The sequence below is a fragment of the Felis catus genome, chromosome B4, assembly GCF_018350175.1.
Source record: "Felis catus isolate Fca126 chromosome B4, F.catus_Fca126_mat1.0, whole genome shotgun sequence".
NCBI lineage: Eukaryota > Metazoa > Chordata > Mammalia > Carnivora > Felidae > Felis > Felis catus.
In genome coordinates, this window is record NC_058374.1 from 58,578,253 (window position 1) to 58,603,921 (window position 25,669).

Below are 25,669 nucleotides of genomic sequence, written 5' to 3' on the forward strand. Positions count from 1 at the left end.
ACATATTCCTTTCTATGACTTTTAATTTTTTCTTAATGCATTGAAATCTTTTTTTTTTAAGTTTATTTGTTTATTTTGAGAGAGAGAGAAAGAGACAGTACGAGTGGGGGAGGGCAGAGAGAAAGAGGGTGACAGAGAATCCCAAGCAGGCTCCGTGCTGTTAGTGGGGCTCATGAACTGTGAGATCATGACCTGAGCTGAAAAACCAAGAGTCAGATGCTTAACCAGATGAGGCACCCCTATGACTTTTAATTTAAAATTTTTTTTAATGTTTATTTATTTTTGAGAGAGACAGACAGTGAGCAGGGGAAGGGCAGAGAGAGAGGGAGACACAGAATCCAAAACAGGCTCTAGGCTCTGAGCTGCCAGCAGAGCCTGACGCAGGGCTCAAGCTCACGAACCGTGAGATCATGACCTGAGCTGAAGTTGGACGCCCAACCGACTGAGCCACCCAGGCACCCCCAACCTTTTTTGTTTTTTAATTTTTTTTTCCCTATGACTTTCAATTTTAAAAGTGTGAAAGACTACCATATTAGACTATGATGTCATGGTTATCTTTTAAAGTAACTATATTTTCCAAATTGTCTATAATAAAATGAATTATCTCTTCAGAGAGAAAAAAAGGAGGGGTATCGATTTTTTTTAATGTTTTTTTTTTTTTAATTTATTTTTGACAAAGAGAGAGAGAGAGAGACAGAGCATGAGTGGAGGAGGGTCAGAGAGAGAGGGAGACACAGAATCCGAAACAGGCTCCAGGCTCCAAGCTGTCAGCACAGAGCCCGACGCGGGGCTCGAACCAAAGGACCGCGAGATCATGACCTGAGCCAAAGTCGGACGCTCAACCAACTGAGCCACCCAGGCGCCCCCCCCTTTTTTTTTTAAATGTTTATTTTTGAGAGACAGAGAGCATGAGCAGGAGAGGAACAGAGAGAGGGGGAGACAGAGAATCCAAAGCAGGCTCCAGGCTCTGAGCTGTCAGGACAAAGCCTGACGTGCGCCTTAAACCCACAAACTGTGAGATCATGACGTAAGCTAATGGACACTTAACTGACTAAGCCACCCAGGTGCCCAGGATGGGTATTGATTTTCTAAAAAAGAAGCTTCTTACTAAAGATTTGAACATCTGGTTGGATTTTTTAAGCCTATTCCCTTAACTAAGTACTTGAAAAAACTCCTATATATTATAAATTGAAAACCAGTATTTTTGAAATGTGATGAAAGAGCAGGAATTGAGAGTAAAGTACAGTGTCTTAGTCAATCCGTTCGTTACCAGGTGTAGCTACAGATGAAAGACTTTCCTTACCTATTTCTATCACCTCACATTCTTCACTTACCAATTCTAACTTAGGTTAACCTTAGAGTTGAAACTTTACTTAGTCTTCACATCTAAAAGTTTCTACCAATAATAAAGTTAAGGACCATAGTCTTCTGGAGCCACCAAAGTCTATACCTAAGGTGTGGCTGGGGGATTACTCACCATCTGTCCACATAGAATTCCTCCAAGATGTACCTCAGTGATTCCCATCTATAAATTTTTTAAACATTTTGCATTTTTGATGAATACTCCATCAAAGGGACCGAGAAACTGGAAAAGCAGTCCCTATTCACTGATGTATTTCATTCCCATTATCTTTTCCCTTCTAAACCCTAACAAAATTGCCAGCAAAGTTACGAGTCACATTTAGTTACTGAAAAAAGTAATCTACAACCTACTTATGTGCAATGGAGTAGAATATCCTGATTAGAAATAATAGATTTAGGTTAGAAATTCAGTATTTCCAAAGCTAATTTTAACTACAGTCATCCTTAGAAGTGCAATCAGTCACTGAGCTATATAAAAAGGCAGTGCAACTTGGCAGAAGCTTAAGAACAAAGTGTTAAATGATGAAGTATACAAAGCAGAAAGCAAGCAAAAATGATATACAAATACTAAAGATTTTGTTCTAACTTCAGGTTAGCCATAAGAAAAGAAATATATGGAGGTAGAAAAAATTTACATCAATGAAGACTCTTTCCCAAGATTAGAGTCTAAGGGTTCAGCAAACTACTGGCCCACAGGCCAAATTCTGCCCACCTGTTTTTTCATGGCCCACCAGCTAAGAATAGTTTTTATGCTTTTAAATGGTTATTAAAAAAAAAAAAAGCAAAGATTATGCGACAAAGACCAATGTGACCCTTTAGAGAAAAGTTTACCAACCCCTGCTCTAAGCTAATAAAATAACTTCACAAATCTGAAGTATTCTCAACTAATATTATTTGTTCTTTTCATCTATAAAAAAAAAATCACCACTTTGAAAAAGTACAAGTTATCAAAGCCTAACCAATTTAAAAACATAGGTTCTATAATGAAACCAGTTAAGAATGAAGCAAGAAAAAGATCAAGACTTTACTTTTTTCAAAATTTTTACTTTTTTTTTTAAGTTTTATTTATTTATTTTGAGAGAGAGAAGAACATGCAGGAGCAGGGCGAGGGAAGACAAAGAGGGAAAGAGAGAATCCCAAGCAGGCTCTGCGCTATCAGCACAGAGCCTGATGAGGGGCTCGATCCCAAGAACTACAAGATCATGACCTAAGCCAAAACCAAGAGCCAGATGCTTAGCCAACTGAGCCACCTTGGCACCCCTACTTTTTTGTTTTTAAAGTAAGCTCTATGTCCAGTGTGGGGCTCAAACTCATGGCCCTGCTGAGATCAAGGGTCCCATGCTCTACCAACTGAGCCAGCCAGGTACCAGAAGACTTTACATTTTTCATGAGTATTATTTCCAGCCTTTCAAAGAGAATAAACTTTCATATCAGGTACATAGGTTACTAACATCCTTTGCAAATGAGGATAAAGCCACTTAAATTAATTCAACATAATAAAATGAACGAAAGTTATTCCATATATTTCCCTTCACTCCTGGCCAAAGTGCTATTTTTTAATTTACTGAAATACTGAAATACTAAATGAAATCTACCATGCCGGAAAAAGTTAATCGTAGATAGTAGTTAATCGTAGTTATCTGGCGATAACAATAAACAGGCACAATCCTTTTGGAAAGCAATTACGATATTTACCAAGAGCTATACAAATGTTCACAGCCTTTGACAAAATAATACCCCTTCTGGTAAATGTGCTAAGGAAAAAGGGTTTATTTTTTTTTTTTTTTTAATGACAGTGAAAATAGACATATACCTAAAATGGCATCCTAAGATGTCTTACAAAGAAAGATTACATAGGCATTTAATACTGACTCACAACCTTATGCCATTTATCTGTTTTCAAAATATACTTCAAATCCAAGCATCGACCACCACCACTACCATCCCCTTAGTCCATGACAACTATTTGGTCTCATGCAATTTCTTACAACTGCTTCCTAGCAGGGATCCCTATTGTTACTCTTAAGATATGTTCTCCACAGAGCAGCTAGTGATCGTTTTTAAATGTCAGCTAAATCATGTCACTCGCTTGCTTAAAGTCTTCTAATAGCATCCCTTCCTTTTTAAAAATAAAATCCAAAGGGCTTACCACTTCTTCAGCACCTCTGTATTTCCTTCACAGCATGTATTATAATTTGTAACTATGTTTTTTTGGGTTTTTTTTTTTTTTGGTTTAATTGTTTAATTACTATCTATATGCCATCCATAATGGTTGGGGCACACATCTGCTCTGCTCACCACTATACACCTCATGTGTAAAGTCTTGAACACAGTGGGTAATCAGTACTGTCTGTTAAATGAATGAATCCATTCAATGTAAATAAATGCACACACTATAACACAGTCTTCTACAAATAAGCACAAGTTTAAGATACTGTAAATTATATTAGAACTATGAAGTTGTAAATTTTAAAATTATATCAAGACTCTTAATAAATGTATTCAAGCAACTTTCATATAATATGAAAGCTTTAATGTAAAAATACAAACAAAACAATATATAAGAAAGATTTTAAAACATTTATGGGAGGGAAGAGAGTAAGACTACAGAGATCACAGGGGCCTTTAACTGTATTAAGTTTTGTATCTTGAAAAAGAAAAAGGATCTACACCAAATGTGGCAGAATGTTAAGATATGAAAAAGCTGGTTGGTGCATACATTGTGTTCAGTATCAAATTTTCCATACAACATTAAGAGTGTACCAGCTTCATCATCACTCACTAACAATAGATTTTATACTTTTATTTTTCTTTAAATTTCTGTCCGTTTATTAAGCTAAAAATTCTTACTGTTTTAATATCCATTTCTTTGAGGACTAATAATGTTATATAGGATTTTTTCATATTTCCATATTTACTCCCATCACATGTGTCCTTTGCCCACTTGGAATTTTCATCTTTTTTTTTGCACTGACTTGTATAATTTTTTAAAAGTGTTTTCAAGTTTGTTAAAACACCTTTAAATGCTGTTTTATGCATAGAAATTTATCTGTAGAACCATTAGAGGAATTTGAGAATTAAGACTAAATCATTCAAGATGAGATAAACTCATGGACCAAGACATCACTTTGTCAATTTTCTATTATAATTAATAGTAACCAAGTTACTCAGTATGTTCACCTTTTAACACACTCAATTTAGTTTTCCAACTCAGGCAGTGAACCCCTGACATGGGAAGACACCATAGTAAACAACAACAAAACAGTATTCAGATACTGTGATAAACATATTATAATCATTAACCCATTTAATCTCCTTCTTCATGCTGCTGATTCCATCAGATGCTCTTGTAAACATGAACAGGACTGCTGAAAATGTGAGCTAAAGTATTATTTGGGGATTTACTTTTGAAAAAAAATTTTTTTAACCTTAATTATTTTTGAGACAGAGAGAGACAGAGCATGAATGGGGGAGGGTCAGAGAGAGGGAGACACAGAATCTGAAACAGGCTCCAGGCTCTGAGCTGTCAGCACAGAGCCTGACGCGGGGCTCGAACCCACAGACCGCGAGATCATGACCTGAGCTGAAGTCGGACGCTTAACCGACTGAGCCACCCAGGCGCCCCTTGAAATGTTTAATAAGGTTTTCTTAATGCGTTAAGTACCATAAGTACTTTTCACATACTACTAAATAACATCTATAGGAAAAAATGAGAAACTCACTTTTACTCCTTTAATGCTCAAGTATTTTGCTACTCTTCCAAAAGATTATTTGCATCCATCATAGAATAATGTGGTCCACACTACTGGTTATAAGCCATCAAAGATTGTTATAGAAAGCTAGTTCTCAAAGACAGCTAAAATCCTGTATAACTGCCTAGTATGTTGGAATTATAGTAGGGAAGAAACATGGAATTTGAGAGATATAAACACAGGCTTATGAGCTCATTCCCACCTACCCACTTGATTCTCTCTTGCATCATAGGGACGCTTACAAAAATAGTAAGTATCATATATTATGCCAGGAATTCTAAAGTTTTGGACCTCAAAGAGCTAGGACTGCTAGAAGAGATATGATATACAGACAATTAAAACTCAGTGAAATAAATGCAATGCCATGTGCTGGACAAAGCACAATGGTGGCACACAGGAAGAAGAGATCAACTCTGCTTGTATGAATTAAGAAAGACCAGCGGCTCCAGGCAGCAAGGAGCAAAGAGAATGCATAGAAACATGAAACACTACGTTGAGTACATGGAACCAAGATGTTCAATACAACTTTAACTTAGAGGAATTACTGGTAAGGAGAAGTGAAACTCCACAATCAAGAGGTCAGCTTATGGAGGGTCTTGTCTGCCACATCAAGGAATTTTGAACTCTATCTTATACTAAATTACTGGAAGGTTTTTTTTTTTTCAACGTTTTTTATTTATTTTTGGGACAGAGAGAGACAGAGCATGAACGGGGAGGGGCAGAGGGAGAGGGAGACACAGAATCGGAAACAGGCTCCAGGCTCTGAGCCATCAGCCCAGAGCCTGACGCGGGGCTTGAACTCACGGACCGCGAGATCATGACCTGGCTGAAGTCGGACGCTTAACCGACTGCGCCACCCAGGCGCCCCTACTGGAAGGTTTTTAAGTAGAAAGGAAAATCAGATTTAGCAAGCTCACTATTAGATTATGAAAAATTATAGAAAGGAACCAGGTTGGAGGCTAGGAGTGTCAAGAAACTATTACAAGAAATGACAGAACCTGAAGACAGAAACAATAGTATAGATGGAGAAGACTAAATAGTTTTGAGAACTATTTAATGGGTAAAATTGGCAGAACTACCCTCATACATTGCTGGTGGGAATGTAAATATTGCAACCACTGTGGAAGAGTCTGACAGCTGTTCAAACAGTTAAACATAAAGATACCACGTGACTCAGCAATTCTACTTCTAGGTATATACCCAAGAGAACTGAAAATATACATTCACACACAAAAGTGTACACCAATGTTTACAGCAACATTATTCAAAATAGCCAAAAAGAGGAAACAATCTAAATGCCCATGAACTAATTGATTAACAAAGTATGGTAATATCCACACAACAGAATATTATTCAGCCATAAAAAGGAATAAAGTATTGAACCATGTGATAACATGGATGGACCTTGAAAACATTACACTACATGAAAGAAGCCCAAACACAAAAGGCCACATATTGTATGGATTCCGATTTTATGAAATATTCAGAATAGGAAAATCCACAGAGAAAGTAAATTAGTTGTGGCCAGCAGCTAGCAGGAGAAGGGACTAAGGAGTGACGGCTAATGGGTATTGGGCTTCTTTTTGGGGTGACAAAAATGTTATGGTCATATAACTTCGTGAATATACTAAAAACCACTGAACTGTATATTTTAAAAGGATGAATTTTAGGCTGTATGAATAATATCTCAATTTTTTTAATGGCAGTTTACTGACTGGGCATAGGAACCGAAGGGGAAGACTAGAGGAAAAGATGAGTTCAATCTGGGGCATGTCAAATTCCCTACGCTTATGGGTTTGACCCGGAGGCAGCTTGATATAGAGATCTGATGCTCAGGACAGAAATCTAGGCCAGAAATAGGCTAGGCTATGGGCAGTCGCGGAACCTCACTAAGTTCTACTGTGAGTGTCGACAAACTACCTAATGTCTCACATACTCACATACTCTAAGCCACTGTCCTTCAGCAGTAAAAGTAGGTAAATAATAACATACAGGACTTTGTATACAGGTTAAGATTAAAAACTATGAACCTCCTTTATAAAATGAAAAGTGCTATAAAAAGGGTAACTATATGCTTTTATAGATTACATTACACATGCTATTATAGGCCAAAAAGGTCAGGGGGCAGGCCACTGGCTACTAGGAACTATATGGCAACAGCAGTATCCTGTTTTTATAAGATCACTGAACATCTACACTTGGACTACTTTTTGCAAAACTGGTCACCGTATTTCAAAATACGTATAATCGAGCTGGGGCAAGCTCCAGGGAAGGAAAGCTAAAACTCTGAAGATGACAAAGGATCTCTGTTTTGATTAGGGTTCTCATGACAGAATTTTTGATTAAGACATTGATTGATTACAAGTAAAAATAAAGAAAACAAACGTTTTTCTACTAAGTGAGGAATACTTAAAATGATGAGAATGTTGAATCTTAGCTTAAGACTAGAGAGAATAAAAGGTACACTACTTCCAAGAGATAAAGCTGGTTCAAAAATCTGAATAAACTCAAGGAAAATTTGCGTAACAGATTTTGAAAATAAAGATACAATAAGCATACACCTGTAATCTATTGAAGTCATGTGGCATCTTGCCATAAATTATCACTTGATGCCAAGGACAGAATGTGAAGCAGGATCAATCACAGATCCAATCTTAATAATTACAAATGCCAATATAATTTTCATGTTCTGTATTGTATATCTCTCAGCTATTCTTTAATTGGCCTAGTACCAATTTCATTATCCAAGATACATCTGCATTATCCAATGTGTTGAATCTTTTAAAAAAAGAAAGTAAATTATGAAGTAATTTAAAGGTATCCACCATGTTAGTGACTTTTCTCCCTCAAAAATGAATATTTATTTTCCCCTCTCTAGTATATGCTCATTTTAAAAAACCAAATATTACAGAGAATGAGTCTGGCTTAACTCCTACCACATTTTCTATACATATCCACATTGCTTTTACATACTATATGGAATCACACTCTATACAATATACTATGATGCAGCTTTCATTTACACAATGGGTAATTTTCAATGACAGTACATACAGATCTACCTAATCTTTTTGACAACTGTATAATACAATTTGTATAGATATACCATAATTTATTTTACCCATTCCCTACTGGTAACCATGTAGATTATTTCCACTTTTAAAAATCATAAACAACACTGCAATAAACATTACCATGTATTATACATCTTAAACATTTATGCAATCGAATCCTTGGGATAAATTCCTAGAGGAGAAACTACTTAGTCAAAGAACATGCAGTTTACATTTTGATACATACTGCCAAACTGACCTCCAGGAAGTTTATAACAAGGTACACTCCACTACCTCATAAGGAGTACATACACTTAGCCAATATCAAAGTAAAAAATGTTATTTATTGTTTGAACTTGTATTTCTATATTAATGAGGTATCTATGTCATTCATTTTACTTTATTTATTTTTGATGGATAGGTTGGCTATTTATATCCTTAGCCTCTTTTTATTCCGATTGGGTGTTTGCTTTTTTCTAATTTATATATGAGAGCTTCCTGATTGATATATGATGCAAATACTTTTCTCAGGTTTCCATGTATTTTTGTTAATGATGTCTTAATTTTCATGTACCCAAACTGCTCCATCTTTTCCTAAATGTTTTCCTAAATGGTTTAAGATAGTTTGAAAACAAAAAGGATCCTACTTTTCTCAATGGAGAAAAATATTTAATCCCAATACCACAAATATAAAAGCTAACCTAATGTTAATTCACTCAACCTGTTTTACTTCAAATAATACTGCAAGAGGGGCACCTGGGTGGCTCAGTTGGTTGAGCGCCCGACTTTGGCTCAGGTCATGATCTCACGGTTCATTGAGTTTGAGTCCCACATCAGTCTCACTGCTGTCAGCCTGTCAGCGCAGAGCTTGCTTCAGAGCCTCTGCCCCCTCTCTCTACCCCCGCCCCCAAAATAATAATACTGCAAGAACCAGGATTTAAGATTGGTATTATTTTATTTCAACAGCTGCCGGATATAGAAAACAGTAAAATTTATACAAGGTAGAACCAGAACCTCTCACCATGGGAGAAATAAAATTAACGGAGGAAGGTGAGGAAGAATGAACTCATGATTTTTAAATAAATATATTCCTCAGAAGGGTCTAGAAGCAGTGACACCCCAGCAGCAATAAATAATACCTAACATCTAGGTCTTTTTTTTTTTTTTTTTAAGTAATCTCTATTCTCAACGTGGGGCTCAAACTCTGACCCCAAGATCAAGAGTTGCATGCTCTATCAACTGAGTCAGCCAGATGCCACTCCAACATCTAGGTCTTAATTTCTAAGTACCACTCCCCACTAAAAGGAATTAGGACGCTTTGGACAAATGGCTGAATCCAAACTGAAGACAGGAAAGTACAAGGTGAACCTAGCACACTGTGCCAGAAAATGAAGAGCTCAGAATCTTATAAGAGACATGTCAATGGATACAGAGGCCAACTTGAAAGGGATTCCACTGGCCATATCAAAAACAAATTTGAGATCAAAACCAATAACTACAGTAGTAGACTTTAACACATTGAATAAAAAAAGAATCCAGGCATCCACACTAATACAAATAAGAAAAAAACAAATAAGGAGAGAGAAAAGAGAGAGCCCTTATTTATGGTAGATTGTCAACTAATAAATGTAGAAGTAATAACAGGGTTATAAGATGATCTACTATTTTGCAACCACTATGGTAGTAATTTATTCTGGCAAGAATTATCAGTGGATGCTATATCCCACTGAGTGCAAGTATGTTGGGAGAATAGGATACTTATAGTCTCAAAGCATCTCCCCACAGGGTACATATTAAAGAAAAAGAAGATACCTTTACAGAGAGAAAACTGATAGACATCACCTTAACCAAATCAATGTAGCCTGTTTAAGGGTAACAGGTATTCATTGTACTACTTTCCCACAGTCTGAAAAATTTCAAAATAAGAAGTTGAAAAATTACCTAACATAAGCACTGTGTCCCTACCTAATCCTCTCAAATATTTTATTTTTACTACCCATTTATACTAATTCTATTAAGATTACAATACAACTATTCCATAAACCTATGCACTCTTTGACAATATAGTTAAAAGAGATGCAAGAAATCTAATGCCCTCCTAAAGCACAAAGCTTAAATTAAAGCTCCAAATTAAACAGAATGAGGATCATTATCTAGAAGCACTGCTCTTCAAAATAGATCTAAGACCAATAAGCTTCATGAAGGCAGCGAGATCTGGTCCCTTTTGCTCAATGTATCTCCAGCCCCAAGGAAGCCTGCATGGTACAGAGTGGGCACTGAATAATAATCATGGAATTAAGGAATTAGGTGCATTGTTAAGAACAGAAGCTTAAGAGATGCCAAATCATAAAAACATTTTTTTCCTTTCACTTACTTCCATTACCAACTTTCACTGTATATCTGTAAAGCTTTGTATTTATAAAAATCCAGTTGTTGGACCAAAAAAAGTTGGAATAAAACATATCTGATAATTTTTAACATTAACATCTAAATAAGCAGTTATTATTATTAAGTAAATATTTATTCTTAAATTGACCTAAACAGAGCCTGAATTTTATGTTACTTTATTTTAAAAATCAGGTGCTCACAACTATTCCACAGTACTATAAAAATCTACAAAATGTGAACTTTCACGATTCGCCACTTTACAAATGCCCTTAACACCCATGTAGCACATCACTAGGCTTTGAACTGTAGTGTAGCTCCTGTGTGCGTGAAGAAATTCAGAGTTAAAGTGCCACTTTTTACTCCCTCAAAGTAAGGTCAGTGTTAACAACCGACCACCCTATTTTCTCCTTCACTGCCACATTTCCTTTCTTAGTTAAAAATAATTCACCTACATATTTCATTAGTGAAACCTAACTCATCCACATAGTAGTCTTAATATTAGCAGAGAATAAAGGTGATATTTTAAACTTTAAAAAATTAATCATATAAAATAAGACTTAAAAAAAAAATTACAGGGCACCTGGGTGGCTCGGTGGGCTGAGCTCTTGATTTCAGCTCAGATCATGATCCCAGGGTCATGGGATCAAGCCCCATGGGGAGCCTGCTTAAGATTCTCTCTCTCTGACCCTCTCTCCCACTCATGCTCATTCTCTCACTCTCTCTCCCCCCAAAAAAGAAAAAGTGACCTTTTAAAAAATTAAATTTTATTTATTTAAAAAATAATAAATAAAAGTTACATGGTTATAAATTGATTTTGCCCACAGTTTAAACAGGAAAAATAAAAAATAAAGTTGGTATTTCATTGTTATTTATAATGAAAGTGAATAAATTGACCAGTAGAGGGCACTCACTTGAAAAGGGGAAAGCTGGCCAAAACTCTGAAGAAAAATGCATGTACAAAATTGCTGTCTACCTTATTTTAAAAACGTTTTAACAGAACACTAGAATAAGCTAATACACTATTAGTTTAGAAAAGGTAAAGTTTAAATCTGTGTTATGTTAGTATATCTAACGTAAATCTTAATCAGAGACTTGAATTTGACAAAGAGATCTTTAACACATGGGAGTGTCTCAACCTCAGCACTTCTGTCACTTGGAGCCAGATAATTTGCTGTGGGAGCTGTCTCTGCACTGTAGGAAGTTTAACAGCATCCCTGCCTCCACCTCTAGATCACAGATGCCAGGAGCAGTCCCCCTTCTCAAGTTGTGACAACCAAAAATATCTCTAGGTATTGCCAAATGTCCCCTGGGAAGCAAGTCACCCACCCCTCATTGATAACTCCTGATACATATGTATAAAACCAGAAAAATAACAGTCGACATTATCCAACGCTTTTCCCACACCACTCTTCAATATTGGTTTAATGTTATAAATGTTCTCTCTATAATGCCTTATTCAGCAAGTAAAATAAATTCTGTAATTAATATAAAAAATAGAAAAAATATTTAAAAATAGAAAAATAGAAAAACTGATAACTCTTGGTGAATAAATACTCCACAGCTCAGAGCTCTAAAGATAGAACAAATCAATCCAATCATGAATCCATCTTCCTGAGTAGGAAACCTTCATCCAAAGCAGGGCATAATACTTAGACTGAATTCCAAGTGTCACATTAACAGAAGAATGGAAATGTCAATGAATTACAGCCTGGAAAAAATACTTCTCTCTACATCTATTTTTACTAGCATGTTATATCCAGTAGACACATAATATATATTTGCTAATCGATCAAATGATCATTCTGATCTCAATGTCTATAACTACTCATTTTTTTTAAAACAAGATTTTTCTCCTTCTACCAAATTTTACCTTGGAAAACACATTTTAGAGAATGTGTTTTGATAAAAGTGATCTCTAAACTATAAAAGCTTATGTTATTTCTAGCCTGGTATTGTGCTTGGAAATTGCTTTGACTTTTTAATATTCCTGTATCACTAACAATGACTTCATTATCTCTGGAACTCTTTGGTGAACTTCACACAAGATAAAGGTAAAATGTTTCAGAACAGTAAAGTTAATTATCATATGCATAGCCTCAAATACAAATGTACTCTCTGCATCACAACTGTCTAATTCTATGTCATATCACTGCCATTAAGATGCCATTGGATAGTGTGCTAAGTTCAAATTTTGGTATATTGATAAATCTGAATCAGCCTCCAATATTAAATATCTTCCTAGCTTAAAGACTAATTTTTCATTTTGAAAGTTATATACAAGGGTACAGTGGAAATCTCACTTAACTTGGTCTCAGAAAACTTAAAATTCCATTACTTACTAGCTAAGTATCCTCAGGCAAATTACCACCTCTCAGAGACCATTTTTATCTATAAAATGAATCAATGACCACCTTCTTCTTCTTCTTCTAGTATAAATCTTTGTAAATTCTAAACCACCAGAATATGGTATTCTTTAATTTTTTTTTAAATTTATTTCCATTTGTTTTAGTGCAGGAAAACAAATGAGAATTCCAAATGTGCAGTCCATGTCCTGTCTCATTTTCTCTCTGACCCACATTATTCACCAATCAAATCCTAACTGCAGTAGTGATATCCCCACATCTCCTTTTTAACTTTTTACAAAAATATCAAGTCAGCATTTTTGCTTAACTACTATTTATTAAAATAAGCTACTAAATTATCTTGTCTTTCTTGTATATGAACTACTCCAAGAATTTAATTTGTAATTTGGGAGACAAGAGACAATCTCAGATAGCTTTCCCCAGATGGCTAACCTCAGGAGGGAATGTCAAAGTTTCAAAGTTCACAGGTAATCAATGCTTCCCAGAGTTAAGTCTTCTGGTTTGGCAGAAATCATAATCAGAATTATGGGTTTGAATTTATAAACTTTTTCTACTTTCATCCAAAATAAAGAATTAATTTTTGGTTTTATTTATTTTAGATTTATATCATACTTTAACAATTTTGACAGAAAGGCTTCCTAACATGTTTTACCACATTATCTCGTACAGCATTCATGACCTCTGACAGGAAACAGAGTGTAATGGAATTCCTCAGATTTTCAGAGAAGATGGAGGGCACTTCTGCTAAAATCATCTTCCAAAATCCCAGGAAAACTTCCGTGTTTAACCTGAATTCTATTAAAACTTCCTTTTACCTCTGATTTAAATGGAGTATGCCAAGTAAACTTGGTTTTAGAATTGAGTGAACTATTTATTAATCTCCTCGAAGAAAAAGAGAAAACACAATCAAACCATCATACAGCACTGAACTAACTTGTCAAGAGAAAATATAGAAGACTATTATACAGGTGGTCCACTTCAGTTAGACTCTTTCCCTTTACTTGTGCCAAATAAAAGCTGGCTCAGTTTAAATCAAATCTTTGCAAATAAGCATTATTTCTCCTTTTCTCTTCTGCGGTACCAAAAATATTTGACATTTTCCTCATGAAGTTATCTAATCAATCCTCAAAGTTCTAAGTGCATAAACATCTTGCCAAGGCCACCAATGCCCTCAGAATCTACCTCAATGCAGTCAAAGTGTTTCTTGAACACATCACACAGCACAGTCCCTTAACAGGACATCTTAACCTATTCTAGATTCCACAGCCAAGGACTCAGAGAAAGTACTGGGAAATTTTTCAGAGCTGATTAAAAAATTGGTATGATCTGCAGATCCAGAATAGAAAGCTAAGGGATTAGGACTGCCTAACATGGGGTAAAGAAGTCTAAGAAATAATCTAACAGCGTAAGTCTATTTCAAAGACGAGGTGATACATTTATTTCCATCTCCACTGATGTTACAGTTAACATGAATATTCAGATTATGTATAAAATATGCTCATAATTACATTCTGGAAGTGAGTGAACAAGGACAGTTATGTGCCATCCCCTCCTGTAGGTCTTTAGGATTAAATAAATCCTTATCTGCTTGAGATAATTTGAGTATAGTGCTGCCAGAAGGCAGTAGGAATACTCCATGACCTCTCTCAAGGTCTCTTGCAGGCCTTTATTCTATTATTTTGCTCTTGGCCTATATTTTGGCAATTTTTCATGAAATTAATTTTAAAAATATTCATTAATCAATTTGTAATAAAAGCAATTCTAAAATTTCCTTGAGTAAATTAAAAGAGAGCTGTGAAAGAAGGTAAGGATTGGATGGGGCGCTGGGTGGCTCAGTCGATTGAGCATCTGGCTTCAGCTCAGGTTATGATCTCGCAGTTTGTGGGTTCAAGCCCTGCATCAGGCTCTGCGCCAACAGCTCAGAGCCTGGAGCCTGCTTTGGATTTTGTGTCTCCCTCTCTCTCTGCCCCTTCCCCACTCATGCTCTCTCTCTCTCTCAAGAATAAACATTAAAAAATTAAAAAAAAAAAAAAGGTAAGGATTGGATGTGGTACCCTTCTATAAGACCTGATACAGATACAGATATAAATACACAAAAAATGAGCATTTTAAAATTTATCATGTAGCTGTAGGTTCTCCACTACTTCAATGTGAAAAGAAAACCACTAATTAAGTGTTTGTTAAAAGCCAACCATCAAATGATTACATTTTCCCAGTACAATTCAACTGTAACTTCTACACATGACATAAAAATAGCAAAACAAACAAAACATAAAACAGCCACATTTTTTTTAATGACTATAAGGTAAGACGTAAATTCACATTTTTACCCTCTCATAAAACTCTGAAATACACTTATAATCAAAAAGCACATATACTAACATAGAGTGTACGTTATGTATCTTAATATTCTCTAGAGAGAAGAAAAGCCCTCCATATCTCTGGTTACATATATAACTTCACAATAAAGCCATGGAACCCAAGTACATTTTAGAAAACTTCGTAAAATCATTTTCAGTATAATTGCCCCATAATGAGTAGTCACAAAAAATGATCAGAGAAACCCTTTCTTTGTACCCAAAGAATGGGCCTGCACAAATCAATATGCATAATGTTAAAACAAAATTTACCTCTATTGTAGGATCATATTCATCCACAAAGTGATTCTGAATTAGCTGTATCGTCAAGGCACTCTTGCCTACGCCACCAGCTCCAACTACCACAAGTTTATATTCAGTCATTTTCAGCAGGCCTTATAATAAAAATAATGAAAATGTGACTAAATTAGAACATGTGGCTAATATAAATTAGAACATGAGGTTAATATAACCCACTCTATCAATACCTTTTAACGCAAATTCACCTTTGTATACAAAATTACTTCAAAATGCCTCACAAAATTCAATGCTGAAAACTTCAGTTGACTACAGATAAGTGAGTGCTGTAATGAATTGCACTTTGCTTACAAACTCCCCCATCAACATCTGAGAAAAATGCATTCAGAGTACAAAGTTCTTTTATCTTATACTCAGGTTGCTCTATCTAAACAGCCAGTCTGCTGTTCTGTAGCAGTTAATGGCTCTCAAAGGAACATGCCATGACTTTACTCAGTACAAATGTCTATACCCGTGGACACACCCACACAAAGCTCCTTGACAGCTACCTCTACGCTGTTCCTAGTTGGCTCTGGCCCCTAAGAGTTACAAGTGGATATGCTGAGGGCCTTAGTTGGAGCCCACAGCTATGGAAAACCTTCCAAAGCATCATCACAGCAGCTCTCCTGGAGAGTGAGCAAGAGTCAGATGTGGGATGAAGGGAAGACTGTCAAATAAAACTGGACTGTGCAGTGGAGAAATAAAAACCAAGACACTGAAGCAGATTTGGCAACATTTCAATCTGCAAGATATCCGCTGGGGAAAATAATGATGTAAAAACTAAAAGAACTTCAATAACTTTGAACAATTCAGTATGGATGATTTCATCATCTGTCACATATATATAATCATACATTAGTGCTGAAAAATAGCACTCCACACCAGAAAAATATAATCATACAAAATTTAAAGGTAAGCACTGCTTTTAACGAGAGGTATTTTAAAAGCTGTAAGTGAATACTTCTCGGTGACTTTTACTCCCTGCTACTGTACATAGTCCTCCAACAGTTGAAATAAATATTGGCAACTTGGAAGGCTGAGAGCACAAGACCAAAAATATTTTTTAATCAGCTGTTTCAAACTTCTTGAAATAAAATTATTTAATTTTACCTCCTTTCCCCCAATAACTACATGTTATTAAAAATAAGGAATGAACTGCAGAAAGAATGGCAGCAAATAAGCAGTAATGATAGGATAGGTAGTTCTAAACTAATGAATGTGCAAATATAAACACTATACGTACATGCAGAATCCTATTAACTGAAGACCAAGAACTATCCAAATAGGCACTCCCCCACCCCCCAAAAAAGATAATATGGTTTCCAAATGGTAACATACTAACCGCCTCCTTAGCTATTCCTGAGCCCTCTCGCAAAGAACGGTTAGCCTAGACAACTGTTATAGTACAGAATGTTATAGTACAGCCCCTGGCCTACTCTGTGCCGCCTAGCCTTGTTCTTGTCTAGGGCCACCTTGGGAACCTCTACAAGCATGCATCTTATCCTGTTTGCTCCCACTTTTTATTCCAAATATAGGCCATAAGGAATGGGGAACAATGAGGAGAATCACACCAAAATGTATACTCTAGCTCCCTGCCTACCCTACCCCCTAAAACAATTTGGATAGGCTGGAACAGTAGTTCTCAAACTGCGGTCCAGGAATCCAGCAGCATTCCTCAAACTTTCTGGGGGTCCAAGAGATCAAAACTAATAATACTAATAATATTACTACTACTACAACGTTATTTACCCTTTCCACTCTTATTCTTTAACAAAGGTAGTTTTCCAAATAGGATCACAATAGAGTGAGCGCATAAGCAGATATGCAGATGTCTTCTATTAAGCAATATAGTTAAAGAGATTAGCAAAAACGTGAAACAATGCCACTATTCTAATGTTCCTGTTTGTTTTGAAAAATAGTTTTCATGAAAATGCTATTATGTTACCAAGTAATAGGCTTATTATTTCTATTTATAATGCATTAATCAATTTTTTAAATTCTCATTTGTACTATGGTACACATAGACAATTCCTATATTGGGACCTTCAATCATTTTCGAGAGTATAAGGTGTCCTTGCAACTAAAAAGTTTGCTAGTCTAGGAGATACTGTGGGCAGACACCGGATTAGAGCTTAGCTGTGTGAATTCTGAGACACACACACACCTTCTGGTATACATGTTTGTGTAGCTGTTGTTTCTGGAAAAAAAAAAAAATCCCTGAATTGATTTTAGAAACCAAATAATATTTAAATCCACTAGAGAGAACTGTGTTCCCAAGGAGTCTTACTGAAGATCATAAGCAAAACAGAGCCCCTTCACCCAAAGCTAAAATAGCTATGAAGGGGTGGAAGTGGGACCAGAACCCAACATTTTGTTAAGGGGGAAAAAAATTCAATTTTGTCAGAAACCTGAATTATCCTCTCATCTATGGTCTCTTAAAATCAAGTATGCCTGTGGATGGCTAAAAAGTAACAAAGTAAACAGTACTGATACCAACCATATTTGATGTCTATAGTCTACCACTGCAGACTGGCCGAGTCAGCGTTTTGGACCTTAGTCACCTAAGAGTGACATCACTCATATGGTTGATTCTAAGATGATGATTAGGAATAGAATTTTTCCCTTTGCAATTTCTTTTTAAATGACTTTTTCCCATTACCAATAAAATATGTATATTGTGTAAAAATTATAAAATGCCTTCCTGTTCTTAACCCTTGTTTTGATAAACGTCAAGATTTAAGAGAGCCAGTTTAGGACTTCAGCTACAGCATGCACATGCCTAAGAGTATTTCGGGCAGTTGGCTGGAAGATTGCTACAATTAACTCCTCTGGCAAGTCAGTCCAAAAAAAAAAAAAAAATGTGTGAGTGCTATTTAGGAGTACTGTAATAACTCTTGGGATGGGGGTCAAATTTGTAAGGATGAGGGTAATCTACAAGAATAGGAGAAAGGACAAGAACAGGCAAATTAAACTTTAAGTGTGATTGTAGCTATTGCTGTCTACACTCAACTAGCAAGGAAAAAGCCCTGCTTCAGCTCTGCGGGTTTTCTGAGTGTGTTTTAACTTGACAAAGCAAAACAGACCTTCTGGGATTAACTTTTCCTTTTCACTTAAGTCACAGGCTTTACGTTGTAGGGTGTTGGCCACCTGTTCTTCCACCACCATCTCTACCTCCACCTCCTCCTTTGTGGCCACAGTAATGTCACAGCCCATACATGGGGGAGGGGAGCAGTCAGGAACTCGGCTGCAGATGCATTTTTTCCAAACACAATAACCACAAACAGTGGTCTCTAAGCACTCTCCTAGGCTCTTCCAAAACGTGACCTCCCCTAGTACTCATATACCCCCCTACACACTGTTAAGGACCACTATCCGTCCAGTCTGCGCTCGAGGGAGAAGTTTATACCTTCGTCCTAGAGATGCTAGATGCAGCAGAGAAGGCAGTAACGAGGCAGCCTAGTGCTGGGAAGGGAGGAAGAGGTGCGGGAGCGAAGGGAGAGAAGAGACAGACAGAGAGAGGGAAGGACGACGAGGGGGAGGGGAGATTGGAGCGCATCGGGAGTAACCTCCACCGCACCCGACCGCCCCGAGGGGCAGCCCGCCCAGCCCGCGAGTTTCTCCCCGGCCGCCTCCAGCCGAGGCTCTCGGGGAGGAGGAAGGAAGGGGTTCCCCGTCCAGGAAGCAGCACAAGCGGCGGCCGCCTCTAGCCTCACCCTCCTCAGCCCCGCACCGCCCATTCCTCATTCCCCGCGTCGCCGCGTCCCCGTGCCTCCCCCTGCAGCCACCCCCACCCCGTCCGCCCGCCCGCTGGGGCTCAGCGCCCGCGCCCCCTCCCCGCCCCTCCGGGGACCCCTAATTCATTCACTCGCCGCCGGCCCCGCCCGGCGCCGGCGAGGAGGGTCGGGACCGGGGCAGGGGCCCAGGAGGGGTGGTCCGCTCCATACCTCTCTCCCGCACCTGGGAGCCGCCGAGCCTCTGGCCCCCGCCGCCGCCTTCAGTGCCTGCGCTGCGCTCGCTCCCAGTCCGAAATGGCGGGGGCCGGGAGTACTGGCCGGGCAGCCGCCACCGCCGCCGCCGCCACCGCCGCCGCCGCTGTGCCTCCGCCGCCGCGGCCGCCGCCTAGGGAAATCGAGCTCCGAGCTCACCGATGAGTTCGGGGCCGGGCGGCCGCAGAGGGCAGAGCGCAGAGCTATCGATGCGCGCGGCGCTCGATTCCTCTTCAGACCGGCGTGCGGGGAGGGAGCCGCTGAGGGCGGTGTGGGAAGAGGGAAGCGAGGGAGCCTGCGAGCGCCGCCGGGGAGAAGGAGGGGGCCGGGCCGGCGGCGGAGCAGCGGGGGCCGGGCCGGTGGGGGAAGCGGGTGGCGGGCGGCGGTGGGTGGGGGAGCCGGGCCGGCCGAGCAGGGGGGTCTGGGCGGCGCCTCGGCGGGGCGGGGAGGAGGCACCGCCGGACCCACGCGGCGGCCGGCCTCCGGGCTCTCGCCGCAGAGTCCAGCCCGCAACCGCAGACTCGGACCCGGGCCCGCGCGCAGTGGGCTACCCTGCCGCACCCTCTTCGGGTCTACTCGGACAAGCTTCGGAAAATCCAGCGCCCCTCGGGGTCGGCTGCACTCGTGCACGTTCATTTACTGTCATTTACTGCAAGTAAATAAACATGCAGTCACCAAATGTGGGAGGCGACTTCGGTGACTTAGGGAGACATCAGGCAGACAGTTCCCCACCCAGGGGCTTTCTAACCACGGCTTGGTGATTACCAGCCTCAACACTCTGGGGGCTGGGAACCTAGCCCCAAGCCCAAACATTCGTGACATACGCTTTCGTCATTAATCCCAAGAGGGAGGAGGTCTGTTGTTTTATGTTACTGTTTTTATGGATGTTTTGAAGTCATCACAGGTCATTCTAAACAGCGACCTCAGATGTACCTACTGCCCGGGAGGGCACAAACAGAAGACAAACAGTCTTTAAGTATAAGTGCCCTTGATAGTTTAACCTGAGGAGAATCACTCAAACATTAATTAGAAGATTGAGATTAGTCAGTTAACAGTTCAGGGAGTTAACATGTTTAACAATGGAACAATTAAAACTGTTAGCATAACCCAGAGTCTGATAAAGTACCTAGAAAGGTAAATTGGGAGAGTTTTGAAGATTGAGGACCGGCGTCTATACCTAATAGGACCACCCATCTGAGCCTCTTATTTCTAGTTCTGTCTTTCTAGCCCACATCATAAAACACGAATAAAACGATTATTTTAAATACCAATTATTATGTCTGTTAAGGTAAGCCTTTCACCAACTGTCACCCTTTTCTTGTACCGGTCATGTGGGCTGTCACCTGAAAGGCTTATCCGGGTCTTTCTCTCCTAGCACCTGGTACCAGGTAGAAGAGAGAGAAGAGAGGAAGTGGAAGACACGAACGGGAAAAGAATACACCTACTCTATGTCAAGTCGTTGGTAAATGTTTTGCACATATATCTGCTTTAATCATCACAACAGCTTCATGAGGTCAAATACTTTTCACTATTTTATAGATGAGGAAACAGATTTACAGAGATTAAAACTTGGGTCCAAGTTCACACAGCTGAAATGAAGTACTCTTCATGTCAGGTCGCAGTCACTCCTCTGCTCCCAGCTCTGGGGGCTCTCATCCCACCTAAGGGAAAAGCAAAAATCTCCAAGTGCTACATGGCCTTAGATTATATGACACCCCTCACCCCTTATCTCTCTGCACTCTATCCTACCAGTCCTTTCCTCACTTACACACACACACACACACACACACACACACACACACACACACTGGTTCCCGGCTGTTCCTTGAAAATGCCAGGCGGGCTTCTCTCTTGGGGAATTTGCACTTGCTTCCTCTACCAGAGCACGTATCCAATATATATCCACAATCTCCCTCTGACACTTAAAACTCTTTGTCCAAATGTCTTCTTCCAATAAATTCTTCCCAAAAGATCATCTTTGATATTGCACCTCGCCCTCCTCACCCCCAAATTCTGTCCTTCTTCCTGCTTTATTTTTTCCAAAGCACTTACCATTTCCTGATATACTATATAACTTATTTACTGTGTTTTCTTGTCTTTCTCCTACCAGAATATTAAGCTCCAGGAGGGCAGGGATTTTTTTTCGTCTGTTTTACTTACTGCTATATTTCCAGTGTCTACAACACAGTAGGCACTCAATAAATATTTATGGAATGTTGGATGAATGAAGTTACGTCCCCTCCTTCTGAACTCTGTGACTCTAAATCCTTATTTAGAGTGCCTTAAACTCTCTGTAATCTGTTTTCACTTTCTTTCAAAATCTGCCTTTAAGCTCGCCAGGTCACCTTCTGATAAACCACACCTTTGTGGAGCCTGCACGTAACAGACACGATGAGTTTTTGTTAAATGAATGAATTTGCACTTATTGTATGTTGCTTTGTAGTCACTCTTAGATATAAATTACAGATTTTGTTTTGGTTCAACTTCAAGTGCATGATAAGCTCTTGTTTTCTTTGACAGCTGCTAATGCAATGTTCTCACTGTAGTTGGTACTCTATAAATCTTAAAAGCACTATAATAAAAGGGAGGGGGGTGACTTTCTATACCATTTTTTATGCTGATTGCAAAAATTCTGGCATTAGCAGAAACCTAATCCATCCCCATGGTCTCAGTTATCATCGAGGCTCATGATTCCCAGAGCAAACCTGCATCCTGATCCCTGTTCTGTGCACCCTATACTCTAGTTGTACCTCACACACCCTCCCTCCCCTTCCTTTTCACTCCTACAGCAATGTATGCGCGTGTTATGCCATGCTTTTCCACCCTTCAGTCATGGGTGCTTTCTCAGAAGCCAGCACCCACTCCCCAATATTTTCTTTCTTTCCTTGACCTGGGGCCAGTGGCAGTGGGTCTCAAAGGGAGATGCTTCACAAAGCACCTTGCATACTTAACAAAACTGCAAGTTCCCTCGCCCAGAGATTCCATTCGGTTGGTCCAAGGTAATCTAGAAATCTTCATTTTTAATAAATCAGATGATCCTAAACTGGTGGTTAGCAGTGTGTACACTGAAAAACCCTGATCTAGACACTCACATTGCTTGTGGTGGCCGCACTTTGTACTGTCTTCAGGGGTTTTCTTCCAAAGCTTGGTGGCTGCATTGAATAGTCTCCATGGCTCTCCTTTTCCTTTCCTTTTCTTTGCTCTCCCCCAAGACAAGCACACAAACCTACACGGTGATCATGACAGGAAAAGAGAGAAGAAATTGCAGAAAGTATAAACTTGGGGATTCCGGGCTTGCTCTAAGAGGTAACTGAGGTTTTTACCCTCCACTGTTGCACTCTTCTGGGAAAGCAGCCACATACATGCAGACCCTTGTGCACATCCTTTTATCTTGCTTTATGAAGATCATTCTGGCCTATCCTTCACAAGATCCTTCTTCTGTAGATATAATCAAAGCCAAAACAACAGGAATTCCTTTGTGCTAGCTGGGCTCTTGTGTGAAACATAAAGTACCAGGACATGTTCAGAGTCAGAGCCCTACAAATGCTGAGGGTTTATTTAGGAAATAAGGAAACTTCAGAAAACCATATCAACCGTCAGAACTAGTGTTGATTCCAGAAATTAACTGCTGTTTTTATGATCCAGCAACAGGCTCTGGTGCCTCGCTCATCCTCTCATTAACAAGCATCTATTGCCCACACTCTAGTTAATTTTGCCATTCTCCTGAATCAGCATCTCTCTGCTTCTTCCTCATATACAGTCTCAACTTCAGCTGCTATCTCTGCTTCTAGTGACTACTCTCTGTGACTTACATTTACAACATCCCAAGTGAGAAGATCTAAATGTATCTGTCATTCACTATTCAATAAGAAAGCCTTTTATGGGGCACAGTTTTCCTGATGGGCCACCTAACTGGTGGCTGGTCTTCTTTATGCCTGGTTTAGAGGTGATTGCCTTCACTTGGGGGCCAATCCTGAGTCCAGACAACTGTGGCCAGAGTAGCAGGTCATAGAGCAGGAAGAATTAAGCAGAAGGAGCTACCTATGGGTGCTTTCATGGACTCTCCATCAGTTTTCTCTCGTGGGAAGTTTGTACCAATGATAGGTTCTATTTAATTCACTTTCTCTGTGTATAATCTCCTCTGGACACTTACTTCATTAGACTTTATATTCCCTTTTTGCATATGTTTCCCCCCATTAGGTTGTTAAATTCTCAAAGTCTCTACCTCATTTGACCCTGTATCCCATAGCCCTTAGCACATAGTAAGGCTTCTATATTTGTTGAAGTGAACAAAATTATAACAAAACTTCAGCCCCATTTCTACATAGTCACTTCCTTCTCATCTAGCCAAATTCTAGGCCATTTCTAAATGAATGTCCTCTCATCTTGGATGCCTATTTCCCCAAATCAACTTATTTCCCCAAATCAACTCCCTCTCCCAATTTTTCCATCTTACCTGAGCAGCATTGTGGCCCTTTGAAACACTTAGATTTAAAAACTTACATTATTTTTAACCCATTCCACATTCAAACTGCTTCAGCTCCTTTTAATGATACTTCCTAAGTATTTGCTCATATATGTCTCTTCCACATCCTTTCCTTCACGCTTACATTTCCTGGAACAACTTCCTTGTGATTTTCCTCTTGGCTTTCTTCTTTTCAATTCAGGCCGTATGCTGTTGCCAAATTAATCTTCCTTGGACATGTCTTTCATCATCATCATCATCATCATCATCAAACATTTACTCGGTACCTACTCCATATAGGCTGCAGTCATTCAGATTATATAGTTTTAAAGTGCAAAGAGTTCCATGCTAAGTACCTAATGAGTACCTAAAGATGATGATAATTACCTTAGAAATTAGAAGGAGAAATGATCACTAGTCCCAGCAAAGCGTTCACTATGACCAAATCTTGCTTTCACATCTTCAATAATGCTTTATATGTAGCTGAATCAGGTCCAAACCCTTGATGCCCAGCTTTTGCTCACAACATGCACAGACTGACACCATCCTGCCCTGTGACTTTGTCTTCCACCTTCCCAGAGCAGATGCTCTCCTGTCAAGCGCATCCCCTCTATGCCACAAACCCAGGATGTTGTTTTTGCTTCTCTTTTTACCTAGCATCTTTTTGCCTCTCTCATTACTAAAATTCTCTCTTCCAGATCTAGAAGAAAGCTGTTAATTATGCCATCTCTTTTTGATCTCTCTCTATATATTATTTTGTATAAGCTAATCACGTCTCCCCACATAAATTCTAAAATCCCAGAGGCAAAAACCCCGTCTTAGGTGTGTGAACCCCACCCACCCATGCAAGCCTAGTTTGATGCAATTACTCCATTACTGCATGAATATATATAATATGCTTATCAGCAAAATAAACATGATGAAAGCAATGTCTGAGGAAGATCAGAATGGCAGCTAAATGCAGAAAAGATTGGAAGGAAAAAGACCTCAGGTAAGATGTTTTGTGAATGGTGTGACAGTACCCAGTGACAGTGGAACAGTGCACTGGTGAATTTGCTAATCCTGTAAGTTAGAACAAATTCCTTAATCTCTGCAAGCTTCTTGCTTAAGAATAGACCAGTGACGTAACAGCTACCATTTGTTAAACTCCTCACATGAGCCAGATGAGTTTTATGCACAATTTCAAACAAAAAACACATCAACCCGTATCTGTCCTCCTGCCCTCTTCCTCACTGCTACCACTGCAGTCCAAACCACCATCCATCGTCCCTGTCCCACAGGAACAGTCATCTCCAACGGGTGTCCTTGCTTCTATGCTTGCTCCTCTACAATCCAGTTCCCATGAGGCAGCCACACTGATTCTTTTCAAAATGCTAATTGAGTCTTGTGATTAGATCAAGCTCTTCCAAGGCTTTTCATTGCACTCAAAAATAAAATTCAAACTTCCTCAAGCTATTTAATGATGGGGTTTTTACGGGCCTCTGAACGACACCATGTAGGACTCGTCTCCTTTCTGGGTTCCAACTGCAGTAGCCACCTTTTTCTTCTAACCTCTTTGGGGTTTTACACTTGCATGCTCCTGCCACCAAGCCTCTCCCTGCCTTTCAGGTGTCCGCTTAATACCGCCACTTGAGTGAGAGATCCCC

The 25,669-nt window shown here is 39.2% G+C and overlaps 1 protein-coding gene across 3 annotated transcripts in view; it reads right to left on the reverse strand.

Moving 5' to 3' along the window:
- The window catches only part of KRAS (KRAS proto-oncogene, GTPase), a 40,370-nt gene extending 20,703 nt beyond the window's left edge, over positions 1-19,667 (reverse strand). For 2 of the 3 annotated variants that reach the window (XM_023256853.2, XM_045061560.1), the window contains exons 1-2: positions 19,517-19,649; positions 15,549-15,670 (exon numbers count right to left, since the gene is read on the reverse strand). In XM_023256853.2, coding sequence (XP_023112621.1) covers positions 15,549-15,659 — 111 coding nt within the window. In that variant the 5' untranslated portion in view covers positions 15,660-15,670; positions 19,517-19,649. Of the gene's footprint in view, positions 1-15,548; positions 15,671-19,516 lie in introns of all 3 variants that reach the window. The other variant, XM_045061559.1, reaches the window with a different exon arrangement.
- Positions 19,668-25,669: the final 6,002 nt, after the last annotated feature.